Below are 26,485 nucleotides of genomic sequence, written 5' to 3'. Positions count from 1 at the left end.
GCAAAGGCATGGATGAGGGTTCCAGCAGCAGATGGGCTGAGGCAGAGGAGGAGACGGGCGATGTTACTAAGGTGTAAGTAGGTGGCCTTGGTGATGGAGAAGATATAGGCCTGGAAGCTCAGCTCAGGGTCAAATAAGCGTCGGTAGCAAAAAGATCCATAACGGCCACTTGGGCGAGATACTGGAGGAAGGGAGTCCACTGAAATCGCATCATATAGAAGGTAAGTGTCTGTATAGATAACACTTGGTCCATATGATCTCCTGGGGGCTAGGCCAGTATGTGTAGGCTGGCCTCTTGTAGTGTTAGCTTGGCTCAGTTAGTGGCATACTTTGTGAGCTAGAAAGCTGTGGGCCCAAGCCCCGGTACAGTTCCTGAGCAAACAAGCAAGCTAGACTGAAAGTTCAGTGCGGGACTGAGTGAGTGCTGCGCAGTTTGAGGCGTAATCTTCCAACTGAGATTTTAGCACAAGGTCCTGTCTGCCTGTTCTGGTAGTTCAAATAGATGTTTAGGGTCCTATGGTATTATTCAAGGATTTCTCCTGGTGTCCTCGTTCTTCCCTCATTCCTGTTTGAGGCCTTGCCAAACAGCAGCTGTGCTTGCCTCCATAACTCTCACTGTAATTCAGCTTAATTAATTGCAATTAAAGTGATTTGCTACACGTCTGAAAGCTGTGATGAGGTGCTACATAAAATGCAAGTTCTTTCTCAGAGGTGAACCGCTGAATATAGAACAGGTCCCCGTGGACCCCTTGTATGTTGATCCAGAAGCTCCCTAAGGCTGTGCAGTCCTGAAAGAAACCAAGGAAATAGCCCTAGCTTCCCAGATGACAATTGAGAACAGATGTGGATTAAACAGTATGGGCTCCAGACCATCAGACCTCTGCGGTTAAGAGAAAGGCTGAATGAGCCAACCCTCCATATGTCCTTCTGGCTATTATATTTCCAGGGTACAATCGTCATCAGAAGTCTATTCTCCTCAATGCATTCTTCAAACCCATTAATAATAGAATATATTCTGGAATTAGTATAACCTCTAGGTTGAATGAGCCAGCCTCCATATATCATCTATGCTGGGGCGGGGGGTAAACTCAATTGATGTGAGAAGACAGTTAATTTAATCCAAACGCAAATTCCCAAGGCTATAGATAGCATTCGGAAGTAATTTACATGGAGAATGCATCTGACAATCTTTTAGCATTTCTAAAGGAAGCTTGCACAGCAGGTGACATGAAAGTCAAGTCTTTTTCAATACCAGGTTTGGTAATGAGAGTCCAGAACACTGGGGCTATCAAGACTTGGGAGAAAGAAATGCATTTAGAAAGTGCATTAACATGTCTCTTAGAAACATGTCAAAGCACTTCACATGCAATTAATTACTTTAAAGTGCAGTAACTGTTGTAGGGAAGATTAGCCGGGATGGTACACTGCAGAATGGGCAATAGCACTGTGCTTTGGGGAATTTAGTAGTATCTTCGGCAGGTGTTTTGAACTCCTATTGTACTCAACTGGAATTTAGCATATTCAGTGGAGAGTCAGTAAGCCAGGTGTACTGAGCAGTATATCTGATCTTTCAGGACTAGCAGGGGGCAGACTGGATGCTCTGTGAGAGTATCGTGCAATATATTTGGGCAGCCCAGGGAATGCATTAAAATTTCAGGCACCGTTTATTAAGTCGTTCTTATCTGCAGGAGTGTGGAACCTCTTTAGCTGTGCTTTGAAGGCATCTTTTTAACAGAGTAAGTGTTGTTTTAAGATTCCTGAATTTCTTTGCTAAGACACTAAAAGCTGCACGGTGGGATTTTTTTTTGGAACAATCATCTTAATACAGTACCATCAAAGCAGAAAAGCTTCCATTCTGCTTCAACTAGTGATCATGCACCTTTATATCTTTAGATAGAATTTAAAATTGGCTTTAGCTACTTTGTAGCTGGGGGGAAAAAAAAGACTTTTTTGTCTGTGACCACGAGGAGATTCAAATCATATCACAGCTGCTGCAGGAGATTGAGATTAACTGTCTTCCAAATTTTCTGCTTCTTTGTCTGATTAACATTTCTTCACATCTTGCAGACACGTTTGTTTTTCTGTATATAAATTCCCTGTAAACTTGAGCTCATCCAAAACTCTGCTGCCCGTAACCTAACTCGCACCAAGTCCCGTTCACCCATCACCCACTGCGCTCGCTGACATATATTGGCTCCTGGTCCGGCAACGCTTCACTTTTCAAATCCCTCCACGGCCTCGACCCTCCCGATCTACGTAACCTCTTCCAGCCCCCACAACCCTCCGAGATCTCTGCGCTCCTCCAATTCTGGCCTCTTGCGCATCCCTGATTTTAATCGCTTCACCATTGGTGGCCGTGCCTTCAACTGCCTGGGCCCTAAGCTCTGGAATTCCCTCCCAAAACCTCTCCGCCCCTTTCTCTCCTCCTTTAAGATGCTCCTTAAAACCCATCTCTTTGACCAAGCCTTTGGTCACCTGCCCTAATATCTCACGTGGCTCGGTGTCAAATTTTGTTTGATAACACACACTCCTGTGAAGCACCTGGGGAAGTTTTCCTACATTAAAGGCGCTATCTAAATGCAAGTTGCTTTCATTGCAACAATAAAAAAGCTACACGAAACCACAGATATCAACACTTTACAATTTTTCTTTTGTTCAGAGTGTAAAGACTGTAAATGTGTTCGTCGAGGTGAAGGATGTCAGTGTTGGCGAATGAAGCACTTATCTCCCAGTTTAACCATCAAGCACTTGGGTAACCAGGAAAAGTCTGCTTGTACTCTGTACTGACATCGGAGGGAGCCTTCTTCTGTGCTACATGTAATAAAATCATAAACCTGTTATTTATAATGGAGTTTACAATTTTCTAATACAGTGTACCAAGGGGAAGATCAACCCAACTTTAGAGACATGTTCAATTCATCCTTTGTCCTTCCAATGCATTGTTACCCACCTGACTGAAAGAAAGTGTCAGCTCTCGTTTAAACGGCACCTAAATATCCAGAATTCTCTATTAACCGGCAAAATCCTCACTTCGAAAACAACACCTCAATAACCGGCAATGTTGCCGAGTCTGAGTCTCCCGCGGTGGCCGAGTTAGTCAGTGGGGGTAGTTCTCCAAACTGCCACTACTCGGCTTCTTGGCGCTGTCAGAAGTCGGAACACCTCAATACCCCTGTAACAGGAGTCTGACTCTCCCGCGCTGCCGGTAGTCTCTTCTGATCCGCCATTTTACAGGGGTAGTGTGTGTCTCCCACGCTGCTGGTAATCATTGCATTGCATTACCCTCAACTGGCAGTACTGTACTTAATCAAGCATCTTCCACCATCCATTTAACACAACATTCTGTAGGTGAGTACCCAATTACTGTATACTGCACATTTCTTGATTGTTTTATTTTTCTTTGTTAAAAATAGCCTCGGTAGATAACCCTCTCCATCATCCGGAATTTTTGATCAACCGGCACCATCCCGGTCCCATCGGTGCCGGATACCAAAGAGTTTCCTGTAGCTCAGTTGGCAGCACACTTGCTTCTGAGTCAGAAGATCGTAGGTTCAAGCCCCACTCTAGAGACTTGAGCCCATTATCCAGGCTGACGCCCTCAGTGCAGTGCTGAGGGAGTGCTGCACTGTCGGAGGTGCCGTCTTTCGGATGAGGCATTAAACCGAGGTGGGCGTAAAAGATCCCACGGCACTATTTCGAAGAAGAGCAGGGGAGTTCTCCCCGGTACCCTGGTCAATGTTTATCCCTCAACCACACTAAAACACATGATCTGGTTATTATCACATTGCTATTTGTGGGACATTGTTGTGCGCAATCTAGCTGCTGCATTTCCTACATTACAACAGTGACTACACTCAAAGTACTTCACTGGCTGTAAAGTGCTTCAGGAGGTCCTGAAAGGCATGTTTTCAAGTTTCATCTAATTGAAGGTACTTTTACATTATGGAGGTGCTGTAAGCTTCTGAGGCTTCGCCATCTCCATTAGCCCCAACAACCCACTTTTTATGGGGCTCCAGATGTGCCAGAATGACGCCCTCATCCTATAGCCCTTGCTGAACCAGTTCAGTGCCTCAATGCGCCTACATGGTGTGATAAATCCATGTAGTGAAACAAGGAACTCGAAGTGGCGAGATATTAGAATTAGTCTGTGTACTTTATTAAACAACTGCATAACAAACATACAGGCCTGCATCCTTCCATTCCACCTTCGCTGACCTTCCCTCCTTAACCAGTAGCAGCACTAGCTACAGCACCACCTGGTGGATAACCTTAAACATAACATCCCAGATTACTATACATGGTTAATGTAAATTGGCAGCAGGATCCAAGCAAGCTTGACATACGTTATCGGCTCAGTATCAGTTTCTTTGGTGGAAAATCTATATCCGAGCCGCCAAAGTGCATAAGATTCAATGAATGTAATTATATCATCATGTGCCTCCACTATCCCGTAGGTCTTCGGGAGTAAGCTGATTTGAAAAACGGAGCGCGGAGATACAGGATAGTATAAATGTGGAGGTTCATTTGACGTGCTGTCCCAAAACCTGGGATTTAACCTAAAAGTACCTGGACATTTGGATTTTAAAATCCATTAACTGCCTCTTTGTGAAAGTAGTTTGCGTATCTGAACTTTTGACCCCATTTGGGTCAGTTCCTATAAAGGTGCTCTCCTGTCTGACTGCCAGTTCGAATTTAAGCTCCCACCTGATGTGCTAGCCTATCTTTTTCTTTCACAGGTCAATTAACCTGTGTATTTCCTGCATTTTGTGTGTGTGAGATGTGTGCATGTGCTGGTGTGTGATTTTTCTCCCCCCTCCCCCTCCACAGCCCCTTTAGTCTTGATAAAGGGTTTTGACCCGAAACATTGACTCTAATTTCTCTCCACGGATGTTGCCTGGCCTGCTGAGCTTTTCCAGCATTTTCTGTTGTTATCTAGTTGTTCCTTCTTATTCCTGGAAAAGATGTCACTGGAGGTCCATCTCCTGTAGGGAGAGTAGTTGGGTGATATAAGAACCGTGATGGGCAATCCAGTATCCAAAATAGGGCAGTAGTAAATTTTGCTGGTCATCTTCCAAAATTCGATAGACTCTGGAACAGTACCCATGGATTGGAGGGTAGCTAATGTTACCCCACTATTCAAAAAAGGTGGTAGAGAGAAAACAGGGCATTATAGACCGGTAAGCCTGACATCGGTAGTGGGGAAAATGCTAGAGTCCATTCTAAAAGATGTAATAGCAAAGCACTTGGAAAACAGTGACAGGATCGGACAAAGCCAACATGGATTTACAAAAGGTAAATCGTGCTTGACTAATCTACTGGAATTTTTTGAGGATGTAACTGGTAAAATAGATAAGGGAGAACCAGTGTGTGGTGTATGTGCCTTTAAGAGCCCCAGGTGTGCTGTAATGCCGGTAATTGCCACTCGGGCTATATAAGCCTGTATATTGTGTATATCCGTTAGAACCCCCCCCCCAGACTTTGCTTAGTAAATACCTATGAACCAACTCCTGTCTTCAGTGTCTTTATCAACACATGGACACTACAGTGGCGACGAAGTGGAAACGGACTTACCTGCAATTCGGCAGCACCTCAAGGACATCGATTCCTCGGGCGTCCAGAAGACTCAAGGAAGTGAGAGAAGCTGTGGTTTCACCAGCTGGCCAAGCTGGTGGCAGGTACTGCGCTAATCCTTCCTGGGCGTCAGGCTGGGGCTCCAGCGGCTGGCTCTACAGCTGAGACAGGCAGCGAAATCGGAGGCAAGCAATAACGGACTGGGAGGGAGCACTCGGGAGACAGCCGGCGCGGCAAGCAGGTCAGCGTTCAGACGTCCGGCGCGAACGAGTCTCCAACAGTAAAAAAAAAGAGAATGGAAACCGCAGTAAACAGCGTTGTTATCGGCAGCAGAGGCGGGAAAGCGCGGGAAGCGCCATATCTTTGCTACAGAAAAGAAAAAAAAAAGCACGGGAAGCGCCATATATTTTCTGAAATGCCTAAGTCTGGCAATATTGATGCTTTTGATAGCGAAATAGAGGATTGGACCACATACGTGGAAAGAGTAGAGGTATATTGCACTGCAAATGGAATAGAAGATGAAAAAAAAGCTTCAGTACTTCTGAACTTAATGGGCGCAAAGACATACGGGCTGTTACGAAATTTAATCACTCTAGCCAAACCAAAGGACAAGAATTTTAAAGAAATTGTTGATACCCTGCAGGAGCACTTAAAACCAACACCGCTGCTGATAGCGGAACGATTCAAGTTCTTCAAGAGAAATCAACACAAGAATGAAAGTAACGCTGATTACCTAACCGAATTAAGAAAGCTATCAAAGTACTGCCAATTCGGGGCAGGACTATCAGATTATCTTCGAGACAAATTCGTTTGCGGTCTCTTAAGTGAAGGAACACAAAAAAGACTGCTTTCTGAAAAAGATTTAACATTGGACAAAGCTTTCAGTATGGCTGTATCATACGAAGCAGCAGCAAAAGGAGCTGCAGAGATACAACAAAAGACACAGGACTTCGGCATCCATGAAATGACACAGGGTTTCGAAAGATGTTATCGCTGCGGCAGATCCACCCATAACCAGAGGGACTGCTGGTTCAAGGACAAAGCATGCAGGCAATGCGGAAAGATTGGACACATTGCACGGGTATGCCGATCTGGACAAAATAAATCCACTGACAGAAAAAAAAAATCAATAAAGAAAAGTACAGGAAGGTACAAATGATGACAGACAGTAGCTCCGAAGGCCAGAAGTGCGATAGCGACTTCGAAAACAAGAGACTAAGCTGTCTCAAATTACATAATGTACTTGCCAAAGATGATTACCAAACCATTTGGGTTACCCTCACAATAGCAGGGTCCCCAGTTAAAATGGAGCTAGATACAGGATCAGCTCTAACCGTAATAAATCGACGGGATTACAAGGGGCTATTTCCGCATATACCTCTAAAAGACACATCCATTATCTTAAAAACATATACGGGGCAGAAAGTATACCCCAAAGGAAAAATAAGGGTGCCTGTTGTATACAACGGCAAAGAAATACAAAAGTTGTATTTATACATTCTACAAGATGGTGGTCCACCGTTGTTGGGACGTGAATGGATCAGGAAGATACGTTTAGACTGGCACTCCATTCAAGCACTGACGGTGACCAGTAAGGAAAAAAACAATGATGACATCATACTTGAACGATTAAAAGACATCGTGGCCAACGCCAAAGAAGTGTTTCAAGAGAAACTAGGAACCTTGAAAGGCATCACCGCCTCAATAAAAGTGGAAGATGCAGCAATTCCCAAATTTTTTAAGGCAAGACCGGTGCCATACGCAATACGTCCAGCAGTCGAGGCAGAGCTGGAGAATTTGGAAAAAGCAGGCGTATTATCCAAAATAGATTGGAGCGAATGGGCAACACCCAGTCATGAAAAAAGCATTGAATAAAGATAATTCTGAAGAACAGAGAAAAATTCGCATCTGTGGTGACTTCAAGGTGACTGTAAACCCGGTCCTTCACACAGTACAGTATCCTCTTCCGAGGATAGAAGGTATTTTCGCCTCACTATCCGGAGGGAAATGTTTCACCAAAATTGACTTGGCACAGGCATATCTACAGGTGGAGGTTGAGGAGGCCTCTAAAAAGTATCTCACGATAAACACACACAAAGGCCTGTACCAGTACAATCAATTGGTTTTTGGAGTAGCATCAGCTCCAGCTATCTGGCAAAGAGCTATGGAGCAAGTCCTGCAAGGGATTCCGGGGACTCAATGCTACCTAGATGACATCCTTGTAACAGGAGAAAATGACAACGAGCACCTTGTCAATTTGGAGCAGGTGCTCACTAGGCTGAAAGAACGGGGCCTACGAGCGAATCGCCCCAAGTGCGAATTTTTCCAAAATCAGATATCATATTGTGGCCACATAATTAATAATGAAGGGTTGCATAAGTCACCTGAAAAAATTGAAGCGGTTATAAAAGCCCCAGCACCTGAAAATGTATCACAATTAAGGTCGTTCCTGGGATTAATAAATTACTATCATAAATTTTTACCGAACTTATCAACTCTTCTACACCCTCTTAATGAACTGCTACAAACAGGAGTGATTTGGAAATGGAACGAAGACTGTAAACGTGCCTTCCATAAATGCAAAGACTTAATCACATCCGAAGAAGTTTTGGCTCATTACAACCCATCACTGCCAATCAGACTGGTGTGCGATGCATCCCCTCACGGCATAGGAGCAGTATTATCCCATAAATTCCCTGATGGCTCAGAACGGCCGATAGCTTTTGCGTCACGCTCATTAAACTCAGCTGAGCGTAACTATGCCCAAATCGACAGGGAAGCACTCAGCCTGGTATGGGGAGTGAAGAAATTCAACCATTACCTACACGGACAAAAATTTACCTTGTTGACTGACCATCAACCCCTCATCTCCATATTCAACCCTAAAAAAGGTGTTCCCATTATGACAGCGCAAAGGCTACAGAGGTGGTCCCTTTTTCTAGGGGCACACCAATACAACATCGAATACAAAGGGTCAAAACAGCATGGGAATGCTGATGGTTTATCGCGCCTACCGTTGCCAACGGTAGAAGAGGCACCTACAGTAGACCCAGTAGAAATGTTCCACTCTACCATAGTGGAATGTCTACCAGTGACAAATTCTGCCATTGAAAGGGAAACGAGAAATGACCCGACTCTCTCACGGGTCTACGATTTAACAGTGAAGGGATGGCCAGCACATGGCGAACCACTGTTGCCAGCATTCTCGCAAAGAAGAGAACAGCTGTCAGTGTGCCGAGGAACCTTGATGTGTGGATCCAGAATGGTGATTCCACCCAAACTCCAGGATAAAGTGCTAAAGGAGCTTCACGAGGGGCATCTGGGTGGAGTGAAAATGAAGAACCTAGCCAGGGCGTTTGTATGGTGGCCAGGTATCGATGGAGACATCGAAGAAATGACCAAGAGCTGCCTAGGATGCCAGAAGGTCCAAAACGCTCCACCACAAGCCCCTCTACATCCATGGGAGTGGCCCTCATCTCCCTGGCAAAGGGTGCACATCGACTTTGCTGGTCCATTTATGGACTCAATGTTCTTAATCGCGGTTGATGCACACTCCAAGTGGCCGGAGGTAATAAAGATGTCCTCCACCACCACGGAAAAAAACCATCACAGTATTAAGGACCATATTTGCCAGGAATGGGCTGCCGGAACAGATATGTTCTGATAATGGATCGCAATTTGTGTCCGAAGAATTCAGAAAGTTCTTAAAAAACCAATGGGATTAAGCACTACACGTCCGCCCCATACCATCCCGCCACCAATGGATTGGCTGAAAGGTTTGTCCAGACCTTCAAGAAGGCCATAAAGGCCATGGTAATGAAGACATAAAACTTCAGCACAAGGTGGATAACTTCTTATTCGCATACAGGAATGCAACACATATGGTTACCAACCAAACTCCCGCCATGATGTTCTTCAATAGAAGCCTAAGATGCCGGCTGGATTTGGTCAAGCCCAACATCAGAAGGGACGTGGAGAACCGGCAGTTTCAAGGCATGAATGAAAGGCCAACTAGAGCCTTCCAGATAGGTCAACAAGTTTTGGCCCGGGACTACCGTACCGAGAAATGGCAGCCTGGAACTATCTGCACACGACTAGGACCACTGATGTATACCGTGGACATTGGAGAAAGCATAATAAGGCGCTATGCTGACCAAATCATAAAGTCATCCGAAAAGGGACAACCTACACCACAACTCTATACATCTAACGATGAAGTAGAGATACCCATATCTACCTCCGATCCGGTGATACTGGAACCTGATGAACCCAACACTGGCATTCAAGCCGAATCAGCCTTGCCAGAAGAACCTACTACACCACCAGAAACTACTACACCCCCGAGGCGTTATCCAGACCGAGTCAGGAAGCCTCCTGAGAGACTAACTTATAATTAACTACAGCAATGTATATTATTTTGCTTATAACATGATGTACTGGTTAGCTAAAAGGGGAGGAATTGTGGTGTATGTGCCTTGAAGAGCCCCAGGTGTGCTGTAATGCCGGTAATTGCCACTCGGGCTATATAAGCCTGTATATTGTGTATATCCGTTAGAACACCCCCCCCAGACTTTGCTTAGTAAATACCTATGAACCAACTCCTGTCTTCAGTGTCTTTATCAACACACGGACACTACACAGTGGATGTGGTGTATTTGGACTTTCAGAAGGCTTTCGATAAGGTCCCTCATAAGAGATTAGCGTGTAACGTTAAGGCACATGGGAATGGGGGCAAGGTATTGACTTGGATAGAGAACTGGTTGGCAGACAGAAAGCAAAAAGAGTTGGAATAAACGGGTCTTTTTCCGAGTGGCAGGCAGTGACTAGTGGGGTACCGCAGGGATCGGTCCTAGGACCCCAGCTATTCACAATATATATTAATGATCTAGACGAGGGAACTAGATGTAATATCTCCAAGTTTGCAGACAACACAAAGCTGGGTGGGCGTGTGTGCTGTGAGGAGGATGCCGAGAAACTCCAGTATGATTTGGACAGGTTGGGTGATTGGGCAGAAGCATAGCAGATTCAATATAACGTGGATAAATGCGAGGTTATCCACTTTGGTGGCAAAAACAGGAGGGCAGATTATCTGAATGGCAATAGATTGGGAGAAGGGGAAGTGCAACAAGACCTGGGTGTCCTTGTGCACCAGTCACTGAAGGTAAGCATGCAGGTGCAGCAGGCGGTTAAAAAGGCAAATGGTATGTTGGCCTTCGTAGTGAAAGGGTTCGAGTACAGGAACAAGGATGTCTTGCTGCAGTTGTACAGGGCCTTGGTGAGACCACATCTTGAGTATTGTGTGCAGTTTTGGTCGCCTTTTCTGAAGAAGGATGTTCTTGCCATGGAGGGAGTGCAGCGAAGATTCACCAGGCTGATACCTGGGATGGCAGGAATGATGTATGAGGAGAGATTGGGTCAATTGGGCTTGTACTCGCTGGAGTTTAGAAGAATGAGAGGGGATCTCATTGAAACTTATAAAATTCTAACAGGACTAGACAGACTGGATGCAGGAAGGATGTTCCCGATGGCCGGGGAGTCCAGAACCAGGGGTCACAATCTAAGGATAAGGGGTAAGCCATTTAGGACTGAGATGAGGAGGAATTTCTTCACCCAGAGAGTGGTGAACCTGTGGAATTCTCTACCACAGAAGGCAGTTGAGGCCAATTCATTAAATATATTCAAGAAGGAGTTAGATATATTTCTTAAGGCTAAAGGGATCAAGGGATATGGGGAGAAAGCAGGGACAGGGTACTGAATTTGGATGATCAGCCATGATCTCATTGAATGGCGGGGCAGGCTCGAGGGGCCGAATGGCCTACTCCTGCTCCGATCTTCTATGTTTCTATGTCAGGAATCAATTTCACAAAATCCAAATCAAATTAGAGTTGCATTGACGGAACGTAACAGAAACCTAAAAATATGGTAGCGATCAGATAAACGGTTACAGAAATGTAACCATTGCTGCAAATTCAAAATTTCTCCCCATCTGAGATGGAAGGTGTAATGGGGAAAAACTTTTTTACGCAACAAGTGGTTAGGATCTGGAATGCACGACCTGATGGGCGGTGGATCCAGACTCACTAGTAGCCTTTGAAAGTAAATTGAATACTTGGGAGAAAAAATTGCAGGAATATGGGGAAAGAGCAGGGGAGTGGGACTAACTGGATTGCTCTTCAAAAGAGCCTTCATGGGCCGTATGGCCTCCTTCTATGCCGTACTGTTCTACGAGAATCTATTGCAGTGAATTACTCTATAGTCTGATTCAGATGGAGCAAAATATATTACACCAGTGGACTGCATTACGGACACTATTGCAGTGGTGCACAAGAGTGACAAAACACTGCTCGTGAGGTGTCGTCCATTCGCCATCCTGAAAAGATACTTGTCCTGCAACATCACCAGGGCACCATCCTTTACATTTCTTTGTGAATTTCTGTGCTTTAAAGGGAGGGAAATCAGTGCCGAGGAATGGAATACAATATAGTCATTTGCTGTCAGTATGAGGAGGTCAGATCGAGCAGTTAAAATGTTGAGCAAAGCTCCCGCTGTTCTGCTCCAAAGTATCTCGGCCCCCGAACTCAGAAGAGCTCCCGTCATTCATCAATTGGTCACCTCCACCATCCTGTAATCTGGGCAAGAGTGCCAGTTAGTTGAACATTATAACTTTTGTGGCAAATTAATTTCAAATTATTCTAGTTTGATTACTTACAAACAGTTGGCATTGAACTTCTACGGCTTTTTGCCCTCCTGCAGGTCCCGCTTTGCCTCAAACCACACTCCAGCTGAGTGTGGTGGGGGGGGGGGGGGGGGGGCAGAGATTTAACCTGCACCTTTATCTCTACTAATGCCACTCTGGAACTGGCAACCGTGAAGTCTGCAGCCCAGTCTCACACTTTGCATCTTTGCCTGTGCAGCCGTCCCCATCCAATGACCTGCCCAACTAATCATTAAGAATGTTAAAAGAACACTTAAAAGATTCTGTAAACTATGCTAAAGTATACATTTACAAGTTAGTCAAATATTGCGTAGCATAGTGATATCGTGATTGTTCCGAATGTCAGTTAGGTGTTACATGTGGATCAGATAGCTTTTATTTTAATTACATCCCTTTTTTACAAAACTCCCGAGGTCGTTTCATATTACTAACTAGAGTTTTATTTCTCGCCCAATGTTCTATCCAGATGGAACGACAGAAATTTACAGCAAAGGGGCCATTCGGCCCATCATGGGCCCATCATGTAGGTGCCCATTCTCCGCTAGAAAAAAACAAATCCCATTGCCTTGCATCTTCCTCTGCTTCAAATTTACTCCTCCCTTTAAAGAGGTAAAGGTCTCTGCCTCAACTACTCAAGAATCCATTCTTTCCGCATGAGCTTGGACACTGGCTCCCGCCAGACTATATATAGTCACACCAGTCATTATTGTAGAACTTGGCCCAGTGTTCATCTGTTGTCCACAAAGTTGGAATGGAGCCTGGGCTGTTTGAAAAGGTGGCTTTCCGTGTAGCCAAAGGCCACTCGACTCAATTAATAAATACCCTTTTACCTCCTCCCTTCCCACCGCCCAAGGCCCCAAACACCCCTTCCAGGTGGAACAGCGATTTACTTGTACTTCTTGCAATTTAGTATACCGTATTCGCTGCTCACTATGCGGTCTCCTCTACATTGGGCAGACCAAACCCAGATTGGGCGACCGTTTTGCGGAACACCTCCGTTCAGTCCGTAAGGGTGACCCTGAGCTTCCGGTCGCCTGTCACTTCAATTCTCCACTCCACTCTCGGCCTCTTGCACTGTTCAACGAAACTCAGCGTAAGCTCGAGGAACAGCACCTCATCTTTCGATTAGGCACTTTACAGCCTTCGGGACTCAATATTGAGTTCAACAATTTCAGATCATAACCTCGGCCCCTATCTTTTTTTCTCTCTCTCACATGGCAGCTGTCGATGACACTGCCATTGACACTTCATCTAGAGCCCCCCCCCCCCCCGCTTAAAAACCTGTTCCATCTCCAGCTTTTTCCGAGCTCTGACGAAGGGTCATCGACCTGAAACATTAACTCTGCTTCTCTCTCTCCACAGATGCTGCCTGACCGACTGAGTATTTCCAGCATTTTCTGTTTTTATTTCACTTAATAAAACTAGCAGCTGCCATTGCCGTTACAAAGTATGCATCGTGTGAAATGGAAGCAATGGATAACATTCAGAGTGAACACCAGTAACGGTGCAAAGCGAGTGTGCTAATTCAGCTGCTTGAACATATCAAGCCTTTATTCCTTCACTGAAAGACCAGTCCTCTGGAAACAACCTCTGCATCTCAGTGAACCAGAGTCTGAATTTGGACTAGAATGATTAATGCACCCAAATTAAAAATTTTAATGTTTTCAGAAAGAATATTACATACACCATTCATTGGCCCATCTTCCAACATACAACCATATATTATTTTTTGTCAAAAGAATATAATTCCCTTTGTCAATATTCACCTTTTCGAAGCTTCTCCCGTCCCCACATCAAAATTACATTTATGTACAGGTTATATATGAAAAGCACCGCCTAACTATATAAAAACACTTATTTTTTTTAAGACGCGGAAATTAGACTAGACCTCAATTCTACCATAATATAATAAATCTAGCGCTGCAGTTTTTGACACCATCAAAAAGGGCTCTGCACAGGTGGGTGGTAGTCAGTCAGCGAGGATGACAAATTCTTCTCAGCATTCAGCAGTAATGAGCAAATTTAAAGTCACAGGCGGGCCTAGGATGCCAGCATGGTTCGCCCGCTAACGCAATGTGACTACTAAAATTCAGGTTTCAAGAACCATTCAAATAATCAGGGAATAAGCATTTTAGGAAATGCGCATTTTATGCATGATTTAAAAAAAATAAAATAAACCTGTTATTTGATATAAAAGTCAATGCTGTTAATAACCTTCAAAATGTTAGAAATACAGGAATTGAGCATCTGGAAGAGGATGGTCGGTCAACACACTGAGTGTAACCGTGCTGATCGAGCACCTTCTGCATTTGCGAGTCTCCCTTTTAAACTTAAGTTGCATTAATTGTGCACTGTGTCACTGGCCTTTCACCCAGCCCATGAGGAAAGGCAGAAAGGACATTGAAGCGAGATAGCAAAATACTGCAGATGCTAGAATTCCAAAACAACAGAAAATGCTGGAAAAACTCAGCAGGCCAGGCAACATCCGTGGAGAGAAAACAGAGTCGACGTTTCGGGTGGAAACCCTTTGTCAAGACTGAAAGCACAGAAAATTAAACAGATTAAAAGGCCAGTTTGGGGGCAGGGAGAGAACGAGAGAAGTGAAGTGACATTAAGAGGTATTCAAAACCAGACAAGATGGTGATAGGACTAGTGGAGACAAAAGACAGCTCTAGATTAGGTGTGAAATGTTCTGGCAGAATGGGAGACAGCTGCCATGTGGGAGAGAAAAAAGGGGAGGAGGGTCAAAACAAAGGTGTGGATAAAAAAAAGTAAAAATGTAATGGGGGCCGAGGTTATGATCTGAAATTGGGCACTTTACAGCCTTCCGGACTCAATATCGAGTTCAACAATTTCAGATCATAACCTCGGCCCCTATTACATTTTTACTTATATTTTTTACCCACACCTTTGTTTTGGACCTTCTCCCCTTTTTCTCTCTCCCCCCACATGGCAGCTGTCTCTCAATCTGCCAGCGCATTTCACACCTAATCTAGAGCCGTCTTTTGTCTCCACTAGTCCTATCACCATCTCGTCTCGTTTTGAATACCTCTTAGTGTCTCTTCACTTCTCTTTTGTTCTCTCCCTGCCCCTAAACTGGCCTTTTAATCTGTTTAATTTCCTGTGCTTTTTCATTCTTGACAAAGGGTTTCGACCCGAAACGTTGACTATTTCTCTCTCCACGGATGTTGCCTGGCCTGAGTTTTTCCAGCATTTTCTGTTATTAAGGACATTTAAGTGGTGTTCTCAAAAAGGAGATACAACCAAACACAAGGCAACAGGGAGACCCATACAAGCCGGGGTTGCGAACGTGATGGGTGCTAAAGCTGGCACGGGGGTGGTCTTGATATGAAGGACAGACTAAAATACGAACTTCAGAAAACAATCACAAGTGTCTCAGCACCTTTGTAAGGTGCAAAGTGTAACTAACATCCTTCAAAGCTCTGTAGTGAGATTTCAGTTTGACCCATGTTGAGTGCACATCTGTTCTGACAGTAGGTGTGCAGCTTGGCCACGATGCACTTAAGTGCATCAACACTATTGCATGTTAAGTGCATCAACACTATTGCATGTTAACATGCAATAGTGTTTATTCAAAGAGTTATTCCCCCAGCAACATGTAAACATGATTAAAAAAAAAAAAATTCCCCCCCTCACCCTATTTAAATGCTATTGTTAAACCAGTGTCCATAACTTAGTGTCAAATGGACAAAGTAAGGTCCAGTTGACATGATACGTAGAGATTAGGAAGGGAAAAAAATCCCAGTTAAAAGTTAGTACATAGAAATCATACTAACAAAAAATACCAGCAACATAACCTGGTTAAAGCACTGGCCGCTACTGCATCCCAAAGCCACAACCAGCAAATACTACCCACATGTAGGATTAACCCTCTCTCCCCCCAATCATTACATTTTCAGTCAGTCAGTCAGTCATTACCTTGTGCGTCACTAGGAAAAGCATTTAAAAAAAAAAATCTCCAAACCCTTCATTAACTGGCACAAGTACCGGACAGCATCAGAAACCACCAAATTACAGTATAAGCTGATGTCTTTGTGCAATGCTATGCTTCTGGGAAGCAGTGTCTAACTCGGTGTTTCATCCAGTGAAACTGCTACAAGGTATGTTTTAGAGTGTTGGGTTATACAGAATTAACTCTGAAAACAAATTAGTGCCATCTACATATATGTTTACGCTAGTTAAACAATTGGTAGGTCGTTAATCTTACCCACCAAATCGGCACATTGGCTGATGTGAGCAGGCCAAAAAGAGGCAGTAGGCTTTAGTCTTTGGCTTAAATGGACCGGAACGCAGCAAAATGAGTGGCCTGGTGGGAATATGTGCAAGAAATTCCTGCTCGAGGATTCGGTGGCTCCTGTTGTTAACTACGTGCATGAGGACATCAGGTGAACACAGAATTGGACTTGACTATGGTTCCCGCCAAGGTCAGATATAGCCTGCTGACACTCGCATGAAGACTGGCCAGTCCCCTGTGGAACCGTACCCCAGTAAGAGAGGAGGGGAGGGGGGGGGGGGGGGGGATGGAGAAAAAAAAAAAAGTTTTACCAGGAATTAAGATCAATTATTGTTGCATAGAATTGAGCTTTTCTTAGCTGACAGTAGGGGGAAAGTCTGTACAAAAGCAATTGTTTGCCATTGTCTTTGCAGCCTTAAGGGTGGCGAGTAGCTAACGGTTTGATAACTTCAGAATCATAAATGAAAAATAAGAGACAGCATATCTGTATGCAAAGCTGAGTGACACAGGACTAGGATGCAAAACACAGAAGTGTAAGAGGTTATTGGTGTATAGGTTTCCTTTCCAGCAATTCCACAACAGAGGGCGAGGAGAGTGTGGGTGTGTTCCCCAGGAAGCTGTTTCAGCTTCACTAACATTTGGGAAGAGGAACTGTTGTCTAGCTTCATTAATCCAGGGTTGATGGATGTCAATTTTCTACACAGCACATCTGAGCTTTTCCTTTTCCCCCAATAGCTTAGGTTCAAGGTTCTAATTCCTCATTAATAACCCAGAGCTGCATTTTTATTTATGGGTAGGGGAAAATAGTTGCAAGCCCGAGATTTTGATTTCGTTAGTTATGAAGGAAAAATCACTGAAATCCCCCAACTGTGGCTGAAAGCTAGAAACTAATGCTACCCCCTACACTCGGCACGCTTCAAATGACTCTACTTGCATGCATGTACGGTTGCTTTTCCATCATCTCACGCTAGGATTCCAATCCAAGATTAGGCACGAGAAACACTTCCATCAAACAGTTACAAATATTTCGATATGGCCAACACAATATTTAACTGCCTGCACTCACACTTAGTTTAGTTGAGGGAGAATGAAAGCGAGTGCGACTTAATACAATCAAAGGGTTCGGATGAAGTCAGGCAATATGATTGTAAAGCTCCTGAAGTCCTCCAATCTTTGAGATTGTGTCCGTTGCCTCGAACTCCATTCTACCCAGGAATCTGACGGTACTAATCTTGAATTGGCACAGTCGAGAAAAATACACCCAAAAAGCGAGATATATTTTGATTGGAATCCTGATTATAATCTTGTGTCTTTCCCAAAACCAGCAATTTGAACCTTCCAGCCACCCTCTTTCCCATGAGGGTCAGGCTGTACTTGTATAGCGATTCTTAAAAGTAAAACAATGGAAGATAATTATATTTTTAGGAAAAGGTCGGCCCATCATCAGAATTGTGGTTTCACAACCAGCCGATATGAATGTGTAATCACTTTCACTGACATACCTCCTTATTGCTTCTCATACAGTGGAATAGTTAACACCAGACATCCTGTAGTGTGACAGAAGGTATAAAACAGTCAGCGTAATGTTGCCTTCAAACAAGGAGCAAAGAAAATAGCCTCAACATACAGCTGCTTGCATTTCATAAGATAGTTATCAATGTAGTCAGATAGATTAAAATAAAAGTAAACACATGTAAAACTCGGCCAAGAGACGAGTCTCATTCGCTGCTGCTCGGCCTCTTCAACCCAACGATCCTTTTGCTTCATCTTCAGTCGGCGAGGAATCGCGGGAGGTTGCGTTTTCGTCTTGCGGTGGGCGCTCTTCGCGACGCCCTGGCGGAGACTTCGCGCAGTCGGTATCCGCGTGCATATGCGGTGACATTTCAGCAGAGGCGGGAGGCGACGGGTCAGTCAAGTCCGAGATCGAGGAGAGATCCTGATCCAGTTCTTGCTCCATTGATGAAGCAGCATGCGGCGCAGCACCGACAGACGTTAGATCCTCAGGCACAGCTGCGCTAGCCTGGTCTATTTAAAAACAAAAGGGCACACACACACACAGACTCATTGTAAGTCAGTCAGATAAATTCACTACTGACGGATAGAATTAATGTTCTGCATTGAATTGCTCATCTTCCCTGCATTAGATTTGTTTAAAAGCAACTAATGAGCAGTTAATGCCTTTTCAAGCATAACCACTGGAAACATAATGCAATTTAAGAGACAGCTAGATTGAAGAGCTAGGGAGCAGTAAATTCGTGGCATTTGAATTATTCTGCTAGGCAACACGACTGGCATCTCACGTCTGCCAGATTTAAAACATAGTTTAGGAAACAAAAACAAAATAATCTATTTTATAAATATGTCACAGTCTGTCACTACAATTACTAAACAGTGAAACTCTTCATCCACAACTGGGAACTGAATTTTGATTACTTTTTACAAATTGAGAGGCAAGTTTAATGAACATACATCAGTGATAACAGAAAACGCTGGAAAAACTCAGCAGGCCAGGCAACATCCGTGGAGAGAGAAACAGAGTCGACGACCCTTCGTCAGAGCTCAGTGACTCCTGCTGAGAAATGGGGAGGCCAGGGTCGGGTTTGGCTGTGATGCCACTGTGGGTGACTAGGCTGCCAATGCTCGCTGCACGGACTCGCACGTGAAGAACAGCTACCTGTGGCAGCATGGTCCAGCAGGAGGGGGGGAAAGTCGAGGGGAGGCAGCAGAGAGTTGGCTGCCGGCTGCACTTACCAGGGTGGAGATCAAGTTCTTCGTTGGTGTTGAACCCGTCTGTTCCAGTATTGCTTTCTGTCGTTGCGTTAAAGGTGGACGAGGAGGATGAGGACAGTGACATATTCAATACCTTGGACAAGTCAGGAGCTTCAGCAATGTCTGTGGATCCAGGCGGAAAACCTGTTTTAGGAGTACAAAAAGACAAATTAAATCGTGACCCCCTTACCTGCACCTGCTGGGCACTCTATACAGTGCAACGTGACTGCAGCCACACACCCCTTTTAAAAATCTGTTCACAAGCCCCGCCGCAATTTTTCGAAACAAAACTTCTACCAAAAAAAAGCAGCGCGTAATCAGCCAGGTGTCGGACTTGTAGAATCTCAGCACCGTCTCCAAACCAAACTACCGAGAACTGCACAGCAGCAGAGATGCTGCTTGTCCAATATGCAGTGCTCACACTGTCGCCCAACAAGGAGACACACTTCTTGGCACCCAAGCCCTGAGAATTTAGACCGTTATACTACACGCTTTGTGAAACCACTTTGTAGTAACACACACTGTGCAGTATGACTGCAGCAAAGTCGGCAGGAGTTTGGGATGGGGCCTAACAATACAGGGCCACGTCTATGAGACAGTGTCATCCACACTTTGGATTCACACCACTCGTGGAAACGTATACATTTCTGACAGGGCTAGGCAGATTGGATGTTTCCCCTGGCTGGGGGGTCTAGAACGAGGGGTCACAGTCTCAGGATACAGGGTAGGACATTTAGGACTGAGATGGAGGAGAAATGTCTTCACTCAGAGGGTGGTGAACCTGTGGAATTCTCTACCCAGAAGGCTGTGGAGGCCCAGTCATTGAATATATTTAAGAAGGAGATATAGATTTCTAGGCGCAAAAGGCATCAAGGGGTATGGGGAGAGAGCAGGAATATGGTATTGAAATGGAGGATCAGCCATGATCATATTGAATGGTGGATCAGGCTTGAAGGGCCGAACGGCCTACTCTTACTCCTATTTTTCTAAAAGCAGTACATCTGTAACCTTAGTTAGGACACAAAAAAAAACCCATGGAATTCAAAGAGAAGTTTGCTTCATTTTCTTTGGAACAAGTATTCAAAATGGAGTCAGGGCATTATTGTGTACAGTTTGATTTTTTAAGTAATCCATAAAGAAGTATCTGCACAAACTTAATGGTGGTTCTTCATTTGAAAATTTCCGTCGGTCCCAAGGTCAGTCAGTCACCTAACGGCATGGATCACGCCACTTGGGAAATCATAGATGTGAATCTTATGTTCCTAACGTGCTGTGCTGGTTTTTTTTAAAAAAAAAAAAATTATTTTTTTATTTTTATATATAAAACCAACAATCCCAGACAATTTTTTTTTTCCTTTTTAAATTGCACACAGCAAATCAAGAACGCAGGATAGAGCAGGAGCAGCCGATCTGACTGGTCCCAAAAACTAATACCCTCACATTCTGAAGCTCCAATGTCTATTCCTCTGGAAATTACATTAAAATAATCTAAGACATGATACATTTATTATACCATCATGCCCGGACATCCATGAACATTTAGTAGAGAATAGCGCACAACCTCAAAACTGCCCAACAGTGATCCTTGTGGAAGTATTCAATTCCAACATGACCGGCTGTTTGTCAAGTACAAACTCATTTTGTTACACACCAAAGCATCACTGGAGAGAACTTTAATGGCTGTCCAGGCTGCTGTGCCTTCGGTTTCAAATGCCCAAGCGAAATAAACAAGAGAATTTCAAAATGTCCAAGTACCTGGGTCCATGACACGATGTATAGGAGGAGGGAGAAGCGAGCTTTCCATCGTCAGGTCGGCCAGTCCCTGCTCCAAGCCTGGACTCTCACCCGTTCTGTCAGTCGGCAAGCTGGGAGCTACTAAAGGTGCCTGGTGAATAAGCACAAACATACATTGTCTGGTGACCTCGACCTGTATTTAATAGCGAGCACTACCTTCGGCAGTCACACTGCAGACACTCCAAATGGATCATTTTACAAAGCTGCTGCAGTATCCGGATTTAAAAAAAAACAAATTGAAAAATATTGACACGTTGGAGTATAGCAAGAATGTATTCTACCCCGATCGGGTTCCTTGATTGATCTGGTAACGTAGTCAAATTGAGCAGTAAAGAAAACGTGTCCAATTTAAAGTAACCATAAATATTGAGCTTCCCAACTTGGTTTTGACAAAATGTCATCGAACTGAAACGTTAAAGTCTGTTCCTCTCGCCACAGATGCTGCCTCACCTGCTGAGTGTTTCCAGCATTTTTCTGTTTTTATTCCAAAGCTACAAAGATTAGAAGGTGATGATTGATCTGTGCTATGCTAGCTGTGGGACTTGAACCCACAAATTTCTGACTCAGAGGCGAGGTGCTACCAACTGAGCCACGACTGACACACACGGAGCGTACAGCATAGGGCGGTGGTAATGCCCAGCCTGCCAGACGATCAAATAGCCTGCCAACACTCACTGTCTGAGCTCACGTGAGGAGTGGTGACTTGGGCAAGGTACCAGAGGACAGGAGAGCCTGCATGGATTTGTTAACGGCAAATCGTGTTTGATTAACTTGATTGAATTTTGACAAGGTAACAGAGGATGGTTGAGGGCAGTGCAGTTGATGTTATATATATGGACTTTAAAAAGGTGTTTGATAAAGTACCACATAATAGGTTTGTTAGCAAAATTGAAGCCCATGGGATAAAGGGGCAGTAGCAGCACGGATACAAAATTGGCTAAATGATAGCAGAGTTGTGGTGAATGGCTGTTTTTCAGACTGGAGGGAGGTATACAGCGGCGTTCCCCAAGGTTTAGTACTAGGACCACTGCGGTTTTTGATATGCATTAATGACTTGGGGATACAGGGCACAATTTCAAAATTTGCAGATGACACGGAACTTGGAAGTGTAGTAAACAGTGAGGAATGGGTGGACAAACTTACTTTTTTTTTTACACGAGTGGTTAGGATTTGGAAGGCACTGCCTGATTGGGTGGAGGGAACAGATTCAATAATAGCTTTCAAAAAGGGAATTGAATAAATACTTGAAAACAGAAAAAAATTGCAGGGATATGGGGAAAGAGCGGGGGAGTGGGACTAACTGGATTGCTCTTGGAAAGAGCCGGCGCAGACTCGATGGGCCGAATGGCCTCCTTCTGTGCTATTCTATTCTATGATCCTATGAACTGGCTCCTGTGAAACCAAAACCCAGCAAGAAGTCAGCACCTTCAACAGAGGAGCTGAGGGAAGAGAATGGACAAAAAGTATAAATACAATACAGGAAACTTTGTGCTATCCGGCACCCATGGGACCGAGCTACTGCTGGTTTTTTAAAAGCTCCGGATAGACCAGCGTCAATGTTATCAGATAGGAGCTTTTCATCGCAGTATCTGACCACAAACACTGTTGCTCAGCAACCGCTTGTAAACACTCGGCCCGTGGCTTGGAAGCGTCTCTGAAGCTGTTGCTAAGCGACAAAGACGCTTTCCAGAGTCTGCCTGTGAAAAGAATGCTAGGAGAAAAAAAAACCTAACCAAAACAGCTGCTGATTTCTGCTGTTAGATCAAAGTTGCCAGACATTCAACTTCCAGATAGCACAAAGTTTCCTGTATAAAGCAATTCTCCTAAAGTTTACAAACTGCAGACAAAGTATGTGGTTTATAAATGTCTCCTTATTTAAGGAAGGATATACTTACATTGGAGGCAGTTCAGAGAAGGTTCACTAGGTTGATTCCGGAGATGAGGGGGTTATTTTATGAAGAAAGGTTGAGCAGGTTGGGCCTATACCCATTGGAGGTTAGAAGAATGAGAGGGGATCTTATTGAAACATGTAAGATTCTGAAGGGGCTCGACAGAGTAGATGCAGAGAGGATGTTTCCCCTCGTGGGAGAATCTAGAACGAGGGGGCACCCTTTAAAATCGGAAATGAGGAGGAATTTCTTCTCTGGAGGGTCGTGAATCTGTGGAATTCTCTTCCCCAGAGAGCTGTGGAGGCTGGGTCATTGAATATATTCAAGGTGGAGACACAGATTTTTGAAAGATAAGGGAGTCAAGAGTTATGGGGAACGGGCAGGGAAGTGGAGTTGAGGCCAAGATCAGACCAGCCATGATCTTATTGAATGGCGGAGCGGGCTCGAGGGGCCACATGACCTACTCCTACGTCTTATGTTCTTATGAATGTGTGTATCTGGTAAAATGATAAGCTTTATACCAATCTAGTACATTTATACGTTTGATAGAATGTGTATCTGATGAGTTCCTAAGCTTCATTAAGTGTGTGTCTGGTAAGTGTATGAGCTTTTAAAATTATGCATCTTAGAACGGTATTTCCACTGGGCTCACACAGTACTCACTGATTGTCAAGCTTCTGGCTCCCCCCGCTGTTTTAAACAGGTACTGCATGGAATTTAAAAGCCATTGGTGCTTTTCACATTTTTATACTGAACAGCAAGCTTCCTGTACCCTCAAAGTTAAGGGGGAAATGCATAGTCACAGATATTTTTTTTTATTTTTTTTAAAAAGATGAAACACGTCTCTAATTTGGAAATATCAACTCCATTTACGCCAGTAATTTCTTACATTATAAACACATTACAAATGCGGGAAGCAAAGTAGCAGTAAAGGGTGTGCAGTACAAATCATGGTTTCCCATCATCAAGGAGGAGCAGATGCTGACAAGTGCAAAATCAAATCACCCTGCAGCATGTCAAAGGTGTAAAGAAATACCGGAGATAGTGTGAAGAAATATTTTGATAGTAAACGACCGATAATTGGGTTTACAGGTAAAAATACGTTATATGTGCAGGGTTTAAAAAAAGTGTCAGTGTGCCTCGCGAACCAGTGGTTACCCACCTCCTTGTATCCGTTTTCTGGGTTCTGGGGTAAGGTGCTTGCTACAGATGGTGCTGGAATCTCGATCCTTTTCTCTGGCACTGCAGGATGGGAGGGGATTCTGTGCAAATAGCCATAGCCAATGCCGCAACCCAGGCTGAAAATGAGAAACGCGCAAGGTGAACATGGTGGAACCTCTCAAATTAGCACAACGCATATATTAAAAGAGGCCGCATATAGTGACACCATAAGTCTCGGCCAGAATGGAGACGATAGGGGAATTACCCTGTCAATCACGCCCGGAGACTGCAGTGCTGGAAGCGACTGCGATTGATTTCTGTGCGCACAGAATTCGTATTTTGTCACCATCCTCCATTCACTTTGCTGGAGAAATAATCCCGCTATTTGCTGTAGTTTCGGTCTTGGAGACTTCAAATTAAAACCGCACATCCCGCCCCGCCTCCAACTCAATGGCTGACAGTACTATGGTGAATATTCACTCCAATAGTGAAGAGGTGCTGCCTTCATGAAAAAAGGTGCTTGGCAAATCTGATCGGTTACAGGCACAACACTTGTTAACATACGTGGCGACGGAACAGCTAATCAGCTGCACGCAATGTGGGCGGTTTACATCAAAAAGAACCTGCTGGCTCACCTTCCCGTTTTTCTCTTGAGCTCTCCTTAAGGTACCAACTCCTGCCCAACGCATTACCGGCACCCGGCTACCGACCATAGAGCACATATACCAGAACCACTGTCTACGGAGGTCACAGTCCATCATCAAAGACCCTACCCACCCCAGCCAGAGTCTGTTCGCCCTCCTGCCATCTGGGAGACGCTACAGATGCAATCGCACCCGTACGACCAGATTTAGGAACAGCTTCTTTCCCAGGGCTGTCATCCTACTGAACTCCACAAATAAACTCTAAAGCCTGCACATCTGCCAATGCACTTTATTATGGTTATGTTTATGTTAATGTATTACAAGCCAAATGAATGTTGAATGTTTAAATGTCTTAATCTAAATGTACACTCTCGGGAGCCGCAAGCCTACATTTCGTTGTACTGCACTTGTGCACTAACAATGACAATAAAAGTTGATTTGATTTGATTACAAGGGTTCTGCCAGTGCAGTCCTCCAGTACCTCACACCCACAGGACCTCTGTCCACAAGAGGTTACTCAGGACAGCGGGCTCTCGGACCATGGGCCTCTAGCAGGCCAAGGCTCGACACTGTTCACCGGGCCTCCAGACTCGTGCATTTTCCAGCAGGGTTAAGGGTAACTGGACAGGGATCAGGAACAGCTCGATGGAGGCAGAGGGCCTAGTAGCAGCCTTCTTTCGCTCCACAATGGTCCCAAAAGACAGTCTTTTTAAGCCTCAGTCTCACCCAAGGTTAGCTGTGACTACTTGTTTCATTACAACTGACCGACTGACTGGTTGAAGAAAATGCATGATAGCATTATTTTTACAGCAAGATTTGGGCCAATATGTTAAGTACACGATGCACAGCGTTATTAATGCACAAAATCGGCCAGAAAAAGTTCAGGTGAAGAAGAGAAGCCGTGAGGTGAGAATCGCTGGAACCTACTGGTTGATTTAGGTCGCTCTGCTGTTTGCCTCACAGATGGCATCTCGGCCTCAACCTCCGTTATTTTTAAGAACTTGCTGAATTTGCACACTAAACTCAAATAATCCAGGCGGACACTCCAGTGCAGTACTGAAGGAGTGCTGCACTGTTGGAGGTGCCGCCTTTCGGATAAGACGTTAAACCGAGGCCCCGTCTGCTGCCTCAGGTGGATGTAAAATATCCCAGGGCACTTCAAAAATGAGCAGGGGAGTCCTGGCCAATATTTATCCCTCAACCAACACCAAGAAAAACCAGACAATCTGGTCATTTATTTCATTGCTGTGCGTGGGAGCTTGCTGTGCATTGGCTGCTGCATTTCCTGCAGTACTGTAACGTAGGAAACAAAAAGAGGACTTAATTGTAAAGTGCTTTGGCACATCCTGAAGTCGTGACAGGTGCTACATATATGTCTATCACCAATCTTCCTGCTCTGGCTGCAATCAGTAAGCTCAAACACAGCATGGGAACCAAACTCGTGACCTTCTGGACTGCATGGCTCATTATCAAACCATCAGGCATTTCCCACTGAGCCACTAGGGTACTGCCAAGCACTTCCTCCATGAAGATTATGCTCCTTTAAAATAGAGGAACCCACCATCAAGACATCTTTTAAAAATCAGTCACAAAGAAATCGGAGCATGAAAATCCTTTTAAACGGCCATCAAACTGAAACGTTAACCCTACCTTTCTCTCTCCGCAGATGCTGCCTGACCTGCGGAGT

The 26,485-nt window shown here is 44.5% G+C and overlaps 1 protein-coding gene across 5 annotated transcripts in view; it reads right to left on the bottom strand.

The window, feature by feature from the left end:
• Positions 1 to 2,681: 2,681 nt before the first annotated feature.
• Positions 2,682 to 26,485, bottom strand: part of gorasp1b (golgi reassembly stacking protein 1b) — a 40,744-nt gene continuing 16,940 nt past the window's right edge. For 4 of the 5 annotated variants that reach the window (XM_085987461.1, XM_085987464.1, XM_085987465.1 and 1 more), the window contains 4 exons: positions 24,156 to 24,291; positions 21,066 to 21,195; positions 19,293 to 19,454; positions 13,919 to 18,566 (listed from right to left, as the gene is read on the bottom strand). In XM_085987461.1, the coding sequence (XP_085843587.1) occupies positions 18,283 to 18,566; positions 19,293 to 19,454; positions 21,066 to 21,195; positions 24,156 to 24,291 (712 nt within the window). In that variant the 3' untranslated portion in view covers positions 13,919 to 18,282. Of the gene's footprint in view, positions 2,812 to 13,918; positions 18,567 to 19,292; positions 19,455 to 21,065; positions 21,196 to 24,155; positions 24,292 to 26,485 lie in introns of those variants that run through there. The other variant, XM_085987462.1, reaches the window with a different exon arrangement.

The sequence above is a fragment of the Somniosus microcephalus genome, chromosome 5, assembly GCF_052327205.1.
Source record: "Somniosus microcephalus isolate GS21.2 chromosome 5, FLI_Smic_1.0, whole genome shotgun sequence".
NCBI lineage: Eukaryota > Metazoa > Chordata > Chondrichthyes > Squaliformes > Somniosidae > Somniosus > Somniosus microcephalus.
Note: the sequence above shows the minus strand (reverse complement) of the source record. Positions and strands in the feature narration are given on the sequence as shown.